Here is a 17048-nt window from a genome sequence, read left to right on the forward strand (position 1 = left end):
AGATAACTCCACTGTTGGGAAATGAGGCAAGGAAAAGACAGGAATGAGGGATCAGGAGGAGGAGGAGGACGAAAAAAGAGGAGGAGGAAATCGAAATAAGAAAGAAATGAAGAAACGCCTGACGAGTGGACTATGTAAATTGCCTAATTGACCTTTATTGATCTGTCCCTCTGATCATGTCACGGACCAATACACACATTCACGCACGCAAACACACACACACAATCGCACACTCTCAGGGGTCCCATCAATATTCTTTACTGAGAAACCTCTCAGGCAGTTTGCATCTGGTCTTAATTACACGAGGAGGATGAAGGTTGGATCCGTCAGACCAAAAAGGACCAATGAAAATAACTGCTGTCTGCCAGCGCTTTAATTAGGACCAACTCACACATACAGTACACACACAAACACACTTGAGACCTTTTGATTAGTGTGACCTTTTGGAATGTGGTGTGGTGTTACAATACATGGTATCACTCAGCACGTTTGATTGAACGGTGGTTAACTGAGCAATTGGCAACAGGTTTTGTGAATCACAGCGCGGTCCTGTGGTTTCTGGCTGATATGTCCTGTTTCTATCACCACATCTGGATGTTTTTATTATAATAAAAAGCTGATTCTGTTTGTGTCATACAGTATGTGTTGAAAAAAACACTGACTGAGCCAAGGAAAAATATTTTAGGTCTGACATGACTCAGGCAGAAATCTTGTTCACTGATGAGGTAATGTTTCGACGTTTTATGTTTCATTCACAACACGTTGTAACAACTTCCTTCCTCACTCCGATGTATCCAACGCAGGCACGGCGTTATGGGCGGGTCTAACAGGCCTGGGCCCGCCCACTTGCACAAATGGCCCACTTTAAATGACTGGGAAAACATATATTTTCTTAACTTTTATTTTTAATTATCAAAATCAGACTGAGGAAAGCATATCATTGTCTTATTTTATTTTATTTTTTTAGAGGTGGAGTTAAATATTCTTGGCTGACTGGATTGTCCTCAGATTACCTTCACAGCAGAGACAGTTAAGTTTATGAATGAACAGCTCAGCTCACCTCGCTCTGTCCTGTTAAAAGTCACTGTAGCTCACTGAGTCTTCTGATCTTCCTCTCCTTGTGAAAATGCATTAAAAGGAAATAAAATGTCAGTTTTCTTAACGAATAGATGTTTTGATCTACTTGATCCATTGCGAAAATATAGATAAGGGGATATCCTGTGCTGCTTGAAATAAAGACAAACTGCTGCAGTGAAAAAACAAACAATCTTGGCACTGAAAGTAATTTTAAAAAAAAAGATTTTAAAAGTGTCATAATGAACTGAAAGTTTTTCATCTTGTTATGTTGTTTTCGTCAAGTTACTTCTTTTTTTTTTTCTTGTTACACCTTTTACATCTTTTTTGTCTCATGACTTTTTTTTTTTTTTTTTAGATTATTTTTTGGGCATTTTTGCCTTTATTGGGAGACGAACAAGCAGCCGTTGCATAGGACTGATAGCCTCAGTACACAGGGTGAACACTTTTCTAACTGAGCTACAGGGACACCCCAGTCTTATGTCTTTTATATTTCTTTTGTTTTGCTCATATTTTATGTGTGAGTACATAAATAATCAATAATTCCCCTCAAATGCTTCAAAACGTAAGTCAAGAGCCTGTTTTGAAAAGGTAAGGAGAAGAAAGTACAGATATTTTGTTAAAATGTAATTAGTTGTGAGAAAAATTAATACTCAGAGAAAGTACAGATACCTGAAAAAATAAGTATTTCTACTTTGTTACCTCCCACCTCTGGTGGCTAGTAGGAAACATATCATTACCTTGAATAAACTGTATTTTTCTGGGTTTGACCATTGTTGGAATCATTTGGGATAATGTAAAGACACAACTCAATAAAATATCTAACATATGTCTAATGTTTTTAGACATTTTAATGCAAAAAAGTTACATTTTATAGCTGTAAAGGTCCAACGTGATATAACCATCTGATGAGGGTCACTCCAAACAAATAGGGGGCAGCATATCACCAGAGTAACTGCTAACTGCTACTCTCTATTCTCTTTACTATGCTATATGGGTGTGGCTACTAGCTGCTGTAGGCTAGTTAGCTCATTAGCTGTGCCACCCATTTGCTGATTTGAGTCTGGCCAAACTTGGAGTTCAGTGTTTATATCACAGACGACAGAACTAGAACAGAGTTGGTGACTGTTGGAACAGTGGAAAGACAAACCAAGACAGTTTCGGTGAGTTTTATTTTGCAGTTTTCAAAACCAGATCATTTTAAGTGTCTTCCTCCCAGATACCTAGCAGCAGAAGTTCTTGGCATGTGGCCAAAAATAAAATCACTAATCAGATAAATCCAGGGTGATACTGCTGATACTGGTAATAATGATTACACAAAGCCAAAGTAAAGCATAGTAGCAGTTGTGGACATTGACCATGAGGCACTGCAACACCGCTTGGGTGTGCAGAGGCCGAGTCCTCAGCAGCAGCCGTGGGTTTGATTCCAGAAGAATCCCCATTTCCTGAAGAAAATCCAGAAAAAGTGAGCATCTAGTGGCCGTCAAATGAACTGCATCTCAAGCTCTTCTGTCAACTCAAAGCTCAGCTGGGGTGCAGCCAACGGGGTTGTGACACAGCAGAGTACACATGCCCCAAACTCTGCCCTCCTTCCTGAACTCCACCACCTCACCTCACCGCCCCCACCTCCACCTCCGCGCTCAGAGACAGATAGCACGACCAAGACCTCAGTGATCCCTTCAGGTAAACCTGAGCACTGTATTACTTTTTTTTTTTTTAAAACACAGCAGTATCCCTTTTTGAAGCAGTAGCTGCGGGTTGGAAATACAAAACCACATGAAGCAGGCAATTAGGATTTATTTTAGATCTTTTTGGTTTTTATTTGGTGTTAACAATGAAGACAGACAACTCCTGGACTCAAGCAGAAGCAGAGTATGTACACTGTTATATTGATTTAATATGAATTTAGTTTTTTAAGAGTAAGAAATATCAATGCAATAAGGTTCCAAGGTGTAATTATCACTCAAAAGCTGACATGAGACAAATGTTATTAATTTATTGACCAATACCAGCAAACATTTACAGAGATTTTGGAAACCCATGTAAGCATACTAAAACTGATGAGACCATTGGTGCAAACAAACCAGTTTAACCTTATGATATCATGTCAAAGCTGTCTTAACATGGTATATATTGCTGCTGAGCATTAAAATCTGTTTGTAAGTGTTTTATGCTGTTAGGCTGACTCCAAACTTGGCCTCCTCTGACTGTCCATCAAATTATTCCTTGCCGTTGGCACTTGAGCATCTTTAAAACTCGATGTGGCAGGAGTTTATTAGCTCCGTTAAAAAACAGGCCGACAGACACTAGTGGGTCTCAGCTAGCAGGCTTGACATTTATCGAGTCTTTCCAGTTCACAGAATGCCCTCCGGGGTAAAGGATCCAAGCAGACGGTCAAGAAGACACTCTGCTTATTCATCTGACAGACAAACGCCATGGTGTCATGGAAATCTCAAAATTCTCCAGAGAAGAGGTGCAGCATAAATCTGTAGGGTCAAGGGATGATTAATTGGTTAGGAAAAAAATCTGTATTTTTTTTTTTTTAACTCTTCTCCAATCAAATCTTTGTGAAATACTGACAATAATTTAACCGCTTTGAACCTCTAAATGTTATTTTAATTAAACCATCTTCTAGGTTACTGGAGGCCTCCTCAGGGCCAGAGAGCCAGTGCTAGAGGCTTTGGGTCAGGCTCAGAGGGCTCAAGACCCTGCCAGGGCCCGCTGGAGCAATCCTGGAGGCTGGTTATGGGCTTAAGGTTAAGCTGAGGGGGGTTGAGAGCCAGCCCTGCAGCTAACAATCATCTGAAACTTGACAAATAATCAGAAATAGACACTAGTTTTGTAATGGCCACAAGCTGAAAAGGTTGAAAACTCCTGGTTTAACAACTGAAATACTGTATCTTTTATCTTTAAATAAGTAAAAGCAGTACCCAACTATAAAAATACTGTTAAATGTAAAAATCTAGGCCTTTTCAGAGTTATGTAATGTTATGTTATGTGTTTATGTATTCATTCATTCATTTATCTATTCATTCAACCATTTATTCATTTATTTGTTTGTTTATTTACTATATAGTTGGATTATTATAAGCAATGCATTAACACACAAGGAGGATTTTAATGTTGTTGTCAGCTGAGATGGAATTGATTTGAACTGTTTTATATACTGTTGGGTAGTTCAGTTTGTATCAGTGCATTATTTTATAAGATGACCAACATAGCAAATATTTATTTCTGTCAGAAATGTTGTGGAGTAGAAATATATAGTAGAATAAATATTGTAAATATTTAAGAAAAAGTACATCTACTGAAAAGGTAGGCACTTGAGTAAATGTACTGGCATAGTTACTTGCCACAACAGTAATTTTTGTTTTTGTTTTTTTGGTTGGCCAAAAAGATGTAGTGGAGTAAAAAACACAAGATCTCCATCTAAATGCAGTGTAATAGAATTATGGAGTACTATAAAGTAGCACTGCCTAAATAAAGTACAAGTACCTCAGAATTATACTTACAGTAGCAGTGCTTGAATAAAGTCTGCTCACTTACTTTTGCTGGTAAGTCTCAGAGGTCATTTTTCACAATATGATTGATGAAAAACATTTCCTAACATCCATACTAGAAAACAAAATACGTGAAACGTTTGGGGTTCATTTCTTTGCATTGAAATATGATAACAGGGACATAAATCAAACACAAGCAACTATATTTATTTACAGTCAATATAGCAATTGGATCCTAGAAATGTTCATACACAGAATGACTATATGATCAATATAAGTGAAGTCCCAGTCCCATGTCTTCATTAACAGCATCGATAAAATGCATGACAAAACTGGCTTTATAAAACGTGTTTTTTGTGTTAAGATGTGGTGTAAATGGAGTACACTGACTCATATCTCTGGTACACATTCTGACATGAGGTGTATGTTTCTCTCAACAAAATACACATCATCAGATACATCATTATCTCATTTTTACATATTTACATCACTGATAATTGACAGCTGACATCTGCTCTGACAATCCACAGCTGACAGGGGTGTTTGTATATGAGCTGCCCGTCTTCTGTTTACTTTTTCTCTTCCTCTGTGTGCAAATATGTATTTCTGTTTATGTCTCCCGTTTGTTGATTGGCCAAATGCTGTGGATCTTTATTGATTCGTCTTTTTATGTGTCATACATGTTAATTCCAAGGAGAAAGTGGTCTTAAAGCCAAGGCAGCATCACTGAGAAGTATGTAACTGCTATTGTGTGAAAATCATTAGTCTTAGAAATAAAGAGGTTCTAAACAGGTTCATCCAGAAGGGCTGAGGCTCTACCCAGAACCATTTGCTTCTGAAGAGCCCTTTTTTTTTTAAGAAAGTGTTTGTCAAGGTTTCTTTGTAAGCCTAAGGGTTCCGTTCAGAACCCTTCTGAGAGCCTTCTTAGAAGAAAGAGTTTTTGAACGGTTGTTGATATCCTTCAAGAACTCTTTATGTTGGGGTTCATCAAGGTTTTTTTTTGTACCGTAATATAAAAGGGGTCCCACCAGAACCCTCTGGGCACATTCTTGGTAAACCTTTGGAATCTATAAAGGTTCTAGGTAGAACCCCATGAGTGGGTGGGTTCTTGTTGGCACCCTTAAAAGGTGGAAATGTTGTGAATAGAACCTCCAGAAAGGGTTGTGGGTGAAACTGTTCTAATGGGAAAAAGAAAAGTTATCCTAAGGGGCCAAGCCAAAGCACCCTTTAATGTTTTAGTTAGTACCTTCATTTCTAAGAGTGTACTTCTATTCAAGTAATTTTCAAGTTTTGGCTGAAATTGATGGATTACATGCCTCTGTGTGACTTCATGAGAACACTTCCATCACGGCGTCAAAAAGCATTTTCATCAGGCTAAACCCAGGACTTTCAGCTAGGAGCAGAAACAAAAAAAAAACCCAACACGCTGAAGTGCCAAAATTAATTTTAGAGCAATTTAGAAAGAGATTAAGACACTAACTGTAACAGAAGACAAGTGCTGGAAGGTTTTTCACTCACTTCACAGGAATAACTTCAGCAAATAAAGTGAATAAATGTGTTCACATTTTATCCTGTTCATTTCCTTAAAAGTATCTTTTGGAAATCCTCTTAAGCAAGTCAGGATCAAGCAGAATACCACAGTAAGCCTGCGGCACACAAGGTTCCCAGCATGCATGTGTACAGGTGCATGCACATGGCCACCCAGGCACAAACACACACACACACTCATCTGACACATCTCCACTCAAAGCCACTAGGACATAATCCAGCTGCGGGAGTGGAACAGCTCTGTGTGTGTGTGTGTGTGTGTGTGTGTGTGTGTGTGTGTGTGTGTGTGTGTGTGTGTGTGTGTGTGTGTCTTTGTGCTGGTGTTTGGCCACAGGCATGTGACCCATGTTATTCTGTTTACACTCCACCTGTCCACACTTCATCCCTCTTGTGCCTCATTTCATTAGTTCTGGTGAATTGCAGTACAACAAGAGATGCAGAAGAGCAGGTCGCCTCAGTGGCTGGAGTTATTAGGAGACAAATTATACAACAGGTTTGAGTCAGACAGAGCAGGGGGGTGGGCCTGTATTGCATCAAGACGGGAATTGTCAAATATTGAGAGTGTGGGGGGAGTGAAATTGAATTATGCTGTTTTTCTTCTTTTTTGGCTTTTCTTACTCTGTCAGAGAAACTCAGGAATTGGAATGCACAAAGCCTTTTTCAGTTCTGTTGGGAAAAGAGTGTAAACTTTCCAGCTGGGCAGAAAGAATCACAGGCGGTACTAACAGCCCAGCATTGCTGCAGTTCTTGAAACAGTCACGTAATGTAGTATACTGATTTACGGATGTTTTGCAAATATTTTTCTTGACAGTCAGGATCTCTTTCAAAGAAATAAGGATGAATATAGCATAAAGAGCATTAAGGTCAATGTTGAGGTGGATTGGTGGGTCAAACACAGGAGACCAGGGTTTGGTTCTCCTGTGAAGTGTTATCAGTGTTATTTAAGGAAATAGTTATTTTAACCCATAAACCTTGCAGTTGTTTTGGTGTTCAAAATCTATCCAAGAACTTGATTTTCAAAGTGTAACTTAATGTTGCAAATTTGTTATTGCTAACTTGACTGCAGAATGAGAAAGACAGTGCATAATACATTTGTTTGAAAGTTGTGTCACAAAAAAAAGGGAAATTCATGTCCATGTACATAATAGACTTCATTTCATGAGTAGTTTACAAAATATGGTTAGACAGTTGGTGCTGCAGTTGTTAAAAACCCCAATCTCTGTGAACCCCTGATCAAACATTTAAGACAGTGATGACCACAAGTCATGCCTTATAAACATACAAGTCAATGTGTAGTCAGAGTGACAGCAAATCTAATCACCTAGGACAAGAAAAGTCAAAGAAAATATGTCCAGGCTAATAATGTACCTTCAATACATTTCAAGTTAAAGCTGTTACAAGAAACTGTGGAGAAAGAAAGTTGATCGTTGAGTCTACCAGTGCTTTGTATTGGTGGTTCGATCCAAACCCCCGACCCGACGAGTGTTGGTATTTGATGACTTGGGAATAAGACTCAGCAATCAGTGATCTTTCTCCAGAGTTGCTTATAGCAGCTTTAAGTGGAGAAATAAAAACAAACAACAACAACAAATTCAGATTTGATCACATATATACAGACCAACAAATGAGTAAATAATATCAAATAAGTTGAAAAGTATCATGCAGTGCATCATGGATGGTCAGCCAGTTTTCCGTCTTCCATCTATGCCGGAATGGTCACATCTGGCACAACTGTGTCATTTAAGTCATACCGTTCTGTATTGCACTGCATGCTGGGGGATGACTTGGCAGCAGGACAGAGGAGGGTGCAGAAGTATCTCCTGAAAGTGTCGGAGAGGCAGGCATAGAGGATGGGGTTAGCGCAGCTCCATGAGTACGACAGCAGGACCACGAACTCAAAAGCTCTGGCGAAGGTCAGGACCATGCCGCTTTGATACAGTGAGCAGAAGTTGAAGGTGTAAAACGGCAGCCAGCACATCCCAAACACAACCACCACTGCGATCACCATCTTGGTGACCTGTCGCTCCAGCCGCTGGCTCTCGTGGTTTGGCGTTGTTGTTCTGAGCCGCTGGGACCTCAGGGTGAGCAGCAGCGCCACGTAGGAGGCTGTCATGATGGTAAATGGCAAAGCGAACCCCATGACGAAGGTATAAGACAAGATGCCAAGCCACCATGCATTCGAAACTAGGTCTGGTATGCACAGGCCTCGTTCAGCTGAGAAGTGAAGTGCCATGGGAAGGATGGTGAGGAGCGAGAACAGCCACAAGAATGCAGAAACAATCTTGGCACAGCGGGGCGTCCTCCAACGGGCGAACCGTAGCGGGTCAGCCAGCGCCATGTAACGGTCGATGCTCATCACTGTCAGACAGAAGACACTGGTGAACTGGTTGATGCCATCCAGCACCATGACCACTTTGCATGCCAGGTCGCCAAACATCCAGTGATTCTGGAAGTTCTGGCTCGCGATGAAGGGAAGACCAACCATGAAGAGTCCATCAGCCAGGGCCAGGTTGAAGATGTACACCGTTGTGGAGGATGACATTTTGTCCAATTTCAAAATGGCAAAAATGACGAGGGAGTTCCCAGCTAGTCCCAGGATGCAAACCACCAAGTAGAGTATCGCCATGGTGATGCCAAAGCCATCAATGTCCTCCAAGTAAAAATGCTCATCCACATAGGTCTGATTGTAGTCTATATCTGATAAAACTGAGGGGTCCATTCTGCCTTGGTGCATCAAACAACTGATCAGAAAAAGGGATAAAAATACAAAATTACACTCAGAAAGTCTCTGCTTCTGTTCAAATTCCAAGGCAAGCTGTTCAGGAGTCACCTCTTGACTCCCCGTGGTGGAAGTTAAAAGGACTCAGAGGGAGAGGAGTAAACAACTCAACCGAAAAACCTGAAAATCAAACACCGTTTTCAGGTTCAAGAACAGCCAGGCTTCAGCAACTCGTCAACTCCCCCCATCCAGTCAATCGTTACTTCCTTTTATCTTTTGAGGGAAAAAAAACAACCTGTCAGACTTTATTCCTTTGTGGTGGAGACAGCACGCCTCTCTCAGATGCCCAGGTGCACTTTCACACACTCTCATACGCACACACACACTCGAGTAAACACACTCAGTGACACAAAGCGGTGGAAACAGGGAGCAGGACGGCCACTCGGACGCTCGCCTGACCGCTCTTTCTCCCTGGGAGCCCGTTTATATATCTTCCCCCCACAGTGTGTGAGGAGTGTGTCCGCTGCTGTGTGTGTTGGACCCCCCCTCTCCACTCCTCCCCTTGTTCATCAGTCTCCAGAGGTTGTGATGAACTCCAGCTTGGCTCATGCCCCGCCTCAACGCTCCCCCGGTTCCTCTGCTGTAATGCCTGTTTCCAAGGTAAATCCTGGCCCCATCTGCTACAATACTTTTGTTTTCATAACTTCTCCTCTCCCTCTTCTCTTTTCTCTTCACTTCTGTTTACTTCACCCTCCCCTTCCACCCCCATCCATTTTGTCTCACCACACTCCTCTGCTCCTCTCCTCCAGTGCTCCTTCACAGTTCAGTGGGGGGTCATACAACTAAACCTAAACACACACACACACACACACACACACAGATAATAACACAATCTCTCAGGCCACCCACCTTTACAACCCAGACAGAGTAAATCTGCCACCAGGAAAGTGAAATCTGCTGTCTGTTTTTTCAGGGCTTTTGTTTTTTGACATTTGACATGGGATGCTGTTTTTGCTTCTTTGACTCCTTCTTTCCTTCCTTCCTTCAATCCTCCTCCAACCTATCCACCTTGTTTTTTCTTGCTCCATCTATCAGAAAAGGAAGAGGTGAAAGAGCGGAGTGGAAAAAGAGAGGAGAGACGGGTAGATTGGAAAGCGGGTGGGTGGGTGGGAAAGGTGGTGAAGATTAAAGACCCTGGATGAGCGATGACCTCCGTCCTGTTGCCATTCTGACACGCATAGCTCGAATACCCCGGGAACATCCCCTTGAAAACCTCCAGCGTTTTCTGCCACCCACCATCCACACTGCAAGCTCAATCAAAACTAGTCAATTTGTCACATCGATTCAGCCTTCATCTAGTTATTTTATCTAATTTCAAAGACCCTTAATGCCTTATCTGAGAGTTCATTCATCAGATGCCACAGATTTCCTCAGAGATTTCTCAAGACATACCTTCACTCTGGCTTTTAACTGGTTCCAATTACCTAGAAAAAATGCCTTTGTAGTCTAAACTCCTGATTAGGTAGTGGCTTAACTGCCCCCTTGAGACCGGCACTTCATACGATGAAGACCACCCCTCAGCCGCAACTCCAGCCCTCCCTGTAAAAAACATCACTGGAAACACTGTGTTTCATGGTGCTAAATTTGGAGACGTTTGACAGCTTCGTATTTCACGGGCAGTTTTTTACAGCAGTATTCAGACAGACATGCTGGCATCTATATCCACGTGCTGCAGAGCTGTTGGCAAGACGTGGAATCAAACAGATGATGTCTCTTACACTCAAGGCTAAACTCAAGGCTAAGGCCCGCTTCACTATTAATCAGAAAATAAGCTTCAAGTAATCTGATTTCAGGTATTATTTTTCTCCAATTACACGATCATTGTGGGGTCACAAGTAAAGATTTTGACTTCCACCTCCAGACAGCTGCGGCTTTTAACTTTGTAGTTCTCTCTAGTGTTCACTTGTTACAGTCACAAGCTTATTTTTGTCTTGCACAGATTAACAGTGGTGCTTTGCCTTACTCCTAAAATCAGCATGCTGATATGCTCACAGTGACAAAGCTAACATGATTATGTTTAGCACGTATGATGTTTACCACATTCATCGTCTTAGTTTTGCGTGTTTGTATGCTAATACTTGTTAATTGGCACTTACCACAACAACTTAGGCTTAGGCAAAGTATAGCATGCACAGGAAGGAGTCCAAATCCTGGAAATTAGTTAGCATATTAGCACCTCCGATTTATTCTTGAACATTTTGTTTCAGAAACATAAAAGTGTTGTTTGTTTGTGAAGATTACCTTCAGTAATAGATGCTAATTTTACCAAGGCCTAAATCTGGTGGCCAAAGTACATGTTTGGTGGCCCAAGTGTAAACTTGTATGAAAATAAAACACAGTTGTTCAAACATTTTCAGAAACTGAGTAAAGTTCTCTCCCCACACTCCATAATTTTTTTTTATCAGTCACTAACAATGATGGTAGAAGCAGCTAATAAAAAGGTTCCAACGTTGAATTTTAGCAAAACAAATGTCACCACAACTCAGAAAACTCTTCATTTATTTTCCCTACATAGTTTTTTTGTTCTTCTGATTCTTTTGTCAGGATTGCAGTAGCAGTTTTAGTACACTCAGTAAAACCATACCTCAGTAGTCCAGACATATCATTAGATAGCTGGCTCCAAGTACCGCTGTTTTCGTAAAATGTTGAACTAAAAGGCTAGACAGAATCGGGATGTATGTGGAACTGTAACATGTTGCCAAAAGCTCACAGTATGGTGGTGAAACTTGATGGCCACAGGGGGCCACCAGGATGGAATATTTTGTGGCCACAGAATAATTTTTTGTGGCTGCAGGCTTTGATGAGGGAAGCAGTGCGATGCTAACTTCTTGGTTGGCCTACAAAAAACTCTTGTCCCTGTAGCATGCTATTGGTTTTCAAAATTTTGACCTAATTTTTGACCTCAGGAGATATGCCATGTTGGTGCTAGAGGAAAATGTCACACAACATCAGTTAGGTAAGGACCCATCATCTGAGGACCAGGAATGATTGTACAAAATCATGTGCCAGTCCATCGGGTAGCTGAAAAGCTTTTCGCTGAATAAGTGAAATTTTTGATCTGCTGGTGGCTCTAGTCCAAGGATTACCAAAGTCATTAGAACTTATCCTCAAGAGACCTTGAATATCTGTTTCGTGGCAGTCAATAGCTGTCAAGATGTTTCACTTTAAATCACTGATGTCAAACTGAGGCAGGCCTTACAGGAAATGTCAGGGGATCGTTAACGTCTGTCTTCTGTTTGGTATAATGAATGTCTGTACCAAATTCCATGGCAATCCATCTGATAGTTTTTGAGCTATTTCTGTCTGGACCAAAGTGGTAGACCAACTGACAGATCAACACAGCGTGAATAAAAAAAAAGAAGCCCTAAATCAAATGCAGAGGCCATCTGCAGCTTGCATGCAATAATATAATCAGTTCAGTGAAATATGAACCAGGAGTGTTATTGTAGCTTCGACAAAATTGTTTCATAAGAGGGCATTTTCAGTAAAAGATGTTGCATATGAAATGACATGCGGCACCACATGCTTTTAGCATACTTGAGAGGAAGCCACATAAGAAATCTGTAAACTCCACATGTCTTATTATCTTGTTTATTGTTTCTGGGTATCAGCTTATTTTCATTTTAGTTTCCCAGCAACACTGTGTACAAACCCAGAGTCACTTGTGAGTAATACAAATGTAGCCCCCTGCGATTTCAACACAGAAATGTAACATATTTAAGGGGAATGTTAGTTGAACAGTAATCCCAAATGCGTTGCCACATCTGTGTTTCATTAATAGTTGTAATCTAAATGCACCAGCAAATTGATTTATTGTATCCAGAGTGGCATATTAACTGCTGTATTCCTTTATGATTAGTGCTTTCAGCTATGATTTTTAAGCCATGAAAACAAAACAAACAAACAAGCAAAAAAAAAAAAAAAGACAAAAAAAAAAAGAAAGAATCAAACTGTTAAAAAGAAAACAGTGAGAGGCACTTGACCATTGTTGGTGAATTTTTCTTTGCTGGTGTATTCCTGTAGTTATCATGCAAAACTGTTCAAAAACATGCAGGGTGATGCCACATTGTTAGGATATTTTCACAGCAGCTGTTTTGAGGTTGTATTAGCATAAAACAGCAGGGGTCTAACACATCAGAGGTAAACATCAGTATTAAACGTTCCTCAGAATCAAAGAGGTTCTTTCTCAAGCTGCCATCATGCACACTCGTTCGGTAATCTTGCAGGGACCTAAATCCGTCGAAGAAAAGGCAGAAAGACCAGTTTATCCTCTGAAATAAGAATTATATAATATATAATATACATTATTACTACTGTTTGCATTTAATTTAAGTTTTTCTGCCTTTCTACTCACAGAAACTACACAGAGAATCACAAATGACGGGAGAAAATAGTAATTAATTCAAACAAGTAATTTGATTTAGGTTACTAATTGTGGATTCAAAGACAAATGTTTCAGCAGTATCCTCTAATACTTACAATATTTTATTTCATTGTTTATCAGTATTTGGATGGTATATTGAAATGATTATACCTGTATTAATTCATATAACCATCAGTGATGCAGAGTTTTTGCTATAGGGCTTTACAGGAAACTTTTTACGTCAAGGGTTATATAAAAACTCTTCTTGGGAACAGGAAATTTAATGCTTAGCGGAAAAGTGGAATCAGTTCTTGATGATTTGTCTATGGGTCAAAGGTCAACATTCCGAGGAATTTCTGCCGAGAGGTGAATGAGAGCAGCAATCCTGGAAATTTCCACAGGGAAGAGAAAATTCCCCAGCAACATCCCCCGAATCTGTTTCTTGTCAAAAACACAGCAAAAAAATCCACACATGCACACACACGTGTACCCCCCCAACAAACCCTCAGTCTATTTCACTTAAAGGTCAGGTGTGTAAAATTTATGGGGATTTATTGGCAAAATATGGCTGAAAGGGAACATAACATGTGAGGGATAATTCCCGGCAAGGAATTAATGCATGAAGTGGAGGCTGAATCTCAAGTTTTTCACCATAAGTTTTATTTCTGTGGTCACGGCTGAGGGCTTGACGAATACTTGGAACAATATTTACCATCCCATAAAGTCATTATGAAATGTTAATGTTGTTCAATACTGCAGTAAATAGGATGAACCTTAGACATAACTTGGCGCTGAGAGATATTTCTAGTCCGCTCAGCTCACAGAAGCCTTCAGCTCAGCTGTGAGCCAGAAAGCTAAGTCAATAACACTAAGTACAGCTGCCACACAGTAAATATAATTTGTCGGTATGAATAATTATCTAGCTATCCAGCCATGTCTCTGACCCCAGAATTTAAATTTTTTCATAAAGACATTGTTCGCCATGTGTACTGCTGTATATATGTACTGTGGGTCCTCTTTCATGGAGACTACCATGTTGCACTGCCATGTTTCTACAGTAGCCCAGAAAGGACAAATCAGACACTGGCTCTATAAGTTTCCCTAACTGTCATACATTCTCCTATATTTGTGCCAGGGGGGAGTGAAGGTGCACAAGCATGCTAAGGGGTAAAACTGCTCTGTGCTGGTTGTGCCATTGTTTTCCTCTAGGGAGAGTGGTGGCATCCAACTAGGCTGCAGCACTGCCCTTGGTATGATGCATCACTTGGATTTGCTGCTAAGTGCTACACTTTAAGTTCAGATTCAATCAACTTTGACCTTGGTTGCCGCTGACCTTTCTAAGAGCAACCAATGAGATAACAGCTGCATGTGACGACATAGTCAGAAGTGAGAATCAGAGTCCCCCAAACTTTATAACCCATCATTAAAAACACACCACAATCTAGCCAGGAAAAGTAATGCATGGTGAAATCCATGGCTAAATCCAATGCTAATGCCAGGCAGACATGGCTGGATTGTTGCACTTTGCCTCTGAAATGTATGATGTATATAACCAAGAGCAAATGTCTTATTATATGAAAGCAGTTTGAGACAATGTGGTCACAATCTGCAAGCTCACCACTAGATGCCACTAAATCCTGCACACTAGTCCTTAAAGTAAAACTAGTGCTACCATAATGTAAAAACAGTCCATTACAACTCTTTAACATGTTACTTACTTGAAAGCAATTATTGTCTTATCAACAACATGATTGATTGAATCTTTTTATTTTCACGCCATGCACAAAAAGTACCTCATGGGTTTATAAAACACTGCAGAAACATTTTCCTTTCATTCCAAAATTACAGTTCATTTCATAGGTCAGTCTTAAACAGAATATTCTGCCTTCTCTCCCAGGCTTGAAAAATAAAAACTGACACAAAAAAGGTCCCTTTTCTAAAGCGCAACTCAAGTTTCGCATACTCATCCAACCAAAGGAAATCAGCATAGACAGAAGACATTTTAGTGAAAAGTACATCCCTTAAGTCCTCACAGGCAGGACGGCAAAACAAAAAGTGAACCTCATTCTCAATTTCACCGAGCTCACACAACAAACAGAGTCTGTCCTCCTCTGGAGTGGCATTAAGCCTGCTGGGCTCTAAGGCCAGTGGTAATGTTCCTGAACGTAACTGTGCACATAACGATCTTTGTCCTTTGTTTAAATTACACTTCACACAAGGTTCTACATCATAGAAATTCTTTATGACACAGTAACTTTGGTTTATACCATATATCATCCAACCAGTTTTCTTTATACATGAAAAACATTTACAAGTGAATTTGTGGACTCCCAAAAAGGATCGAATAGCTCTATGGTGTACAGTGTTACAACTTTCATTTATTACTGATTCATTAATGTGTGATTAGTGATGTAACATCATAATTAGTCATGGTGATGCTAATTGTATCTGGGGTAGTTTAATCCACAAAAATGCAACACATTTTATAAACTGATCATTGTAGGTAGATTCTTAATTTGTAAAGGACACAGTATATCTGTCAGATAAATGTAGCCTGTACAGGAGTAAAAATAAAATTGTAGTGGTGTCAAATGGAAAAATTCAAGTAAATCACCTACTTGTAAGTGTGACTAGTTACAGCCCACAACATACACACACGCACCACTCTCCCACAGGTCTCTTAGAAGGGTGCATGTGTGCATAAATATGACACCGCCTGCTCTTTTATATATTGTTATTAGATCCTCACAGATTTAAAACAAATCTAATTTCAGATTAGATTCAGATGAGATATGACTGATGAGATGCTCTTGCATTTAAATATCATCAAGTGTTTCCTATATATCTCAGCTTTTCAAATTCCCTGATGGACGTTTTTCATCATATTTTTTAAATGAATGAAGTCGCCTCCGCTGCTGCCGCTGTCACAGTGATTGACCAATAGGATGCGAGGAGAGGCGGGGCTTTAACTGTCATAGACACGTGTACCGGGAAGTAGGAAGTAAATACAGAGGAGTCGAAGTGCTGCTGGAAAGAAGTGAGTAATCCTGCAACTCGCGCCAGAAATGACCAATAACTTTAATTTATGGCTAAATTAAACTTAGCCGAATGAATGTATGTCGTGTCTTAATACCAGAAATAGAGTTTGAGTGAAACATAAGTGTGAATTATTCTATATTACAGAGCGAGGAAAAGATTTTGCCGGTAGGCTCTTTGACAGTTTATTCATGTCAGTTACCTTTTTACATGTTACATTGTGTATCTGTGTTTGTGTTTGTAACTCAGTTACACCAAGACCGGTTATAGCACACATCACAGCAGCCTCATTACAGCAGTTTATGCAGCGTGCTTTGACGGCAATGAATAAAGATACATCTCAGCTGATTCTGAATTCATGAGATGATTATCAATTTGTGTGAGTCACATTTACCATATGGAGATGTCAGTCGTCACTGCATTATAAATGTACCTTACATTGCAACTGTGTGGTAAATATTCGCATTGGATGTTATTTTATTTATGCACCGATGTGAGTGTCATTAGATGATCACAGGATAGCAATTTCCTACAGCTTAGGCTGCATATTACATATAAATATTTAAATATTTTCAGTAGTCACAACACAGATATTTATTTACTGCATATGGATGTGAAAAAGTGCCAGTTTAAGCTACTTTAAAGTGAGAATATGTAACTTGACAGAAGCAGTAACACTTTCTTCTTCCTTCAAATGAAAAGCTGAATTTAAGCTTTAAGACTGTAATTAATACTCACAGGTTTATTG

General features: G+C 40.0%; 2 protein-coding genes across 3 annotated transcripts in view; one reads left to right on the forward strand and one right to left on the reverse strand.

Moving 5' to 3' along the window:
• Positions 1-6091: 6091 nt before the first annotated feature.
• Positions 6092-9335, reverse strand: LOC146311678 (somatostatin receptor type 2). Its single transcript, XM_084741564.1, has one exon. The coding sequence runs from the start codon at positions 8854-8856 to the stop codon at positions 7825-7827; it is 1032 nt and encodes a 343-aa protein (XP_084597690.1). The 5' UTR covers positions 8857-9335; the 3' UTR covers positions 6092-7824.
• Positions 9336-16259: 6924 nt separating this feature from the next.
• The window catches only part of slc39a11 (solute carrier family 39, member 11), a 157837-nt gene continuing 157048 nt past the window's right edge, over positions 16260-17048 (forward strand). For both annotated transcript variants that reach the window (XM_084741242.1, XM_084741243.1), the window contains exon 1: positions 16260-16301. The gene's annotated coding sequence lies outside the window, so the exon portion shown is untranslated. The remainder of the gene's footprint in view (positions 16302-17048) is intronic.

Source organism: Lutjanus erythropterus, chromosome 17 (genome assembly GCF_056507025.1).
Source record: "Lutjanus erythropterus isolate fLutEry1 chromosome 17, fLutEry1.hap2, whole genome shotgun sequence".
In the NCBI taxonomy this organism is placed as follows: Eukaryota; Metazoa; Chordata; class Actinopteri; order Lutjaniformes; family Lutjanidae; genus Lutjanus; species Lutjanus erythropterus.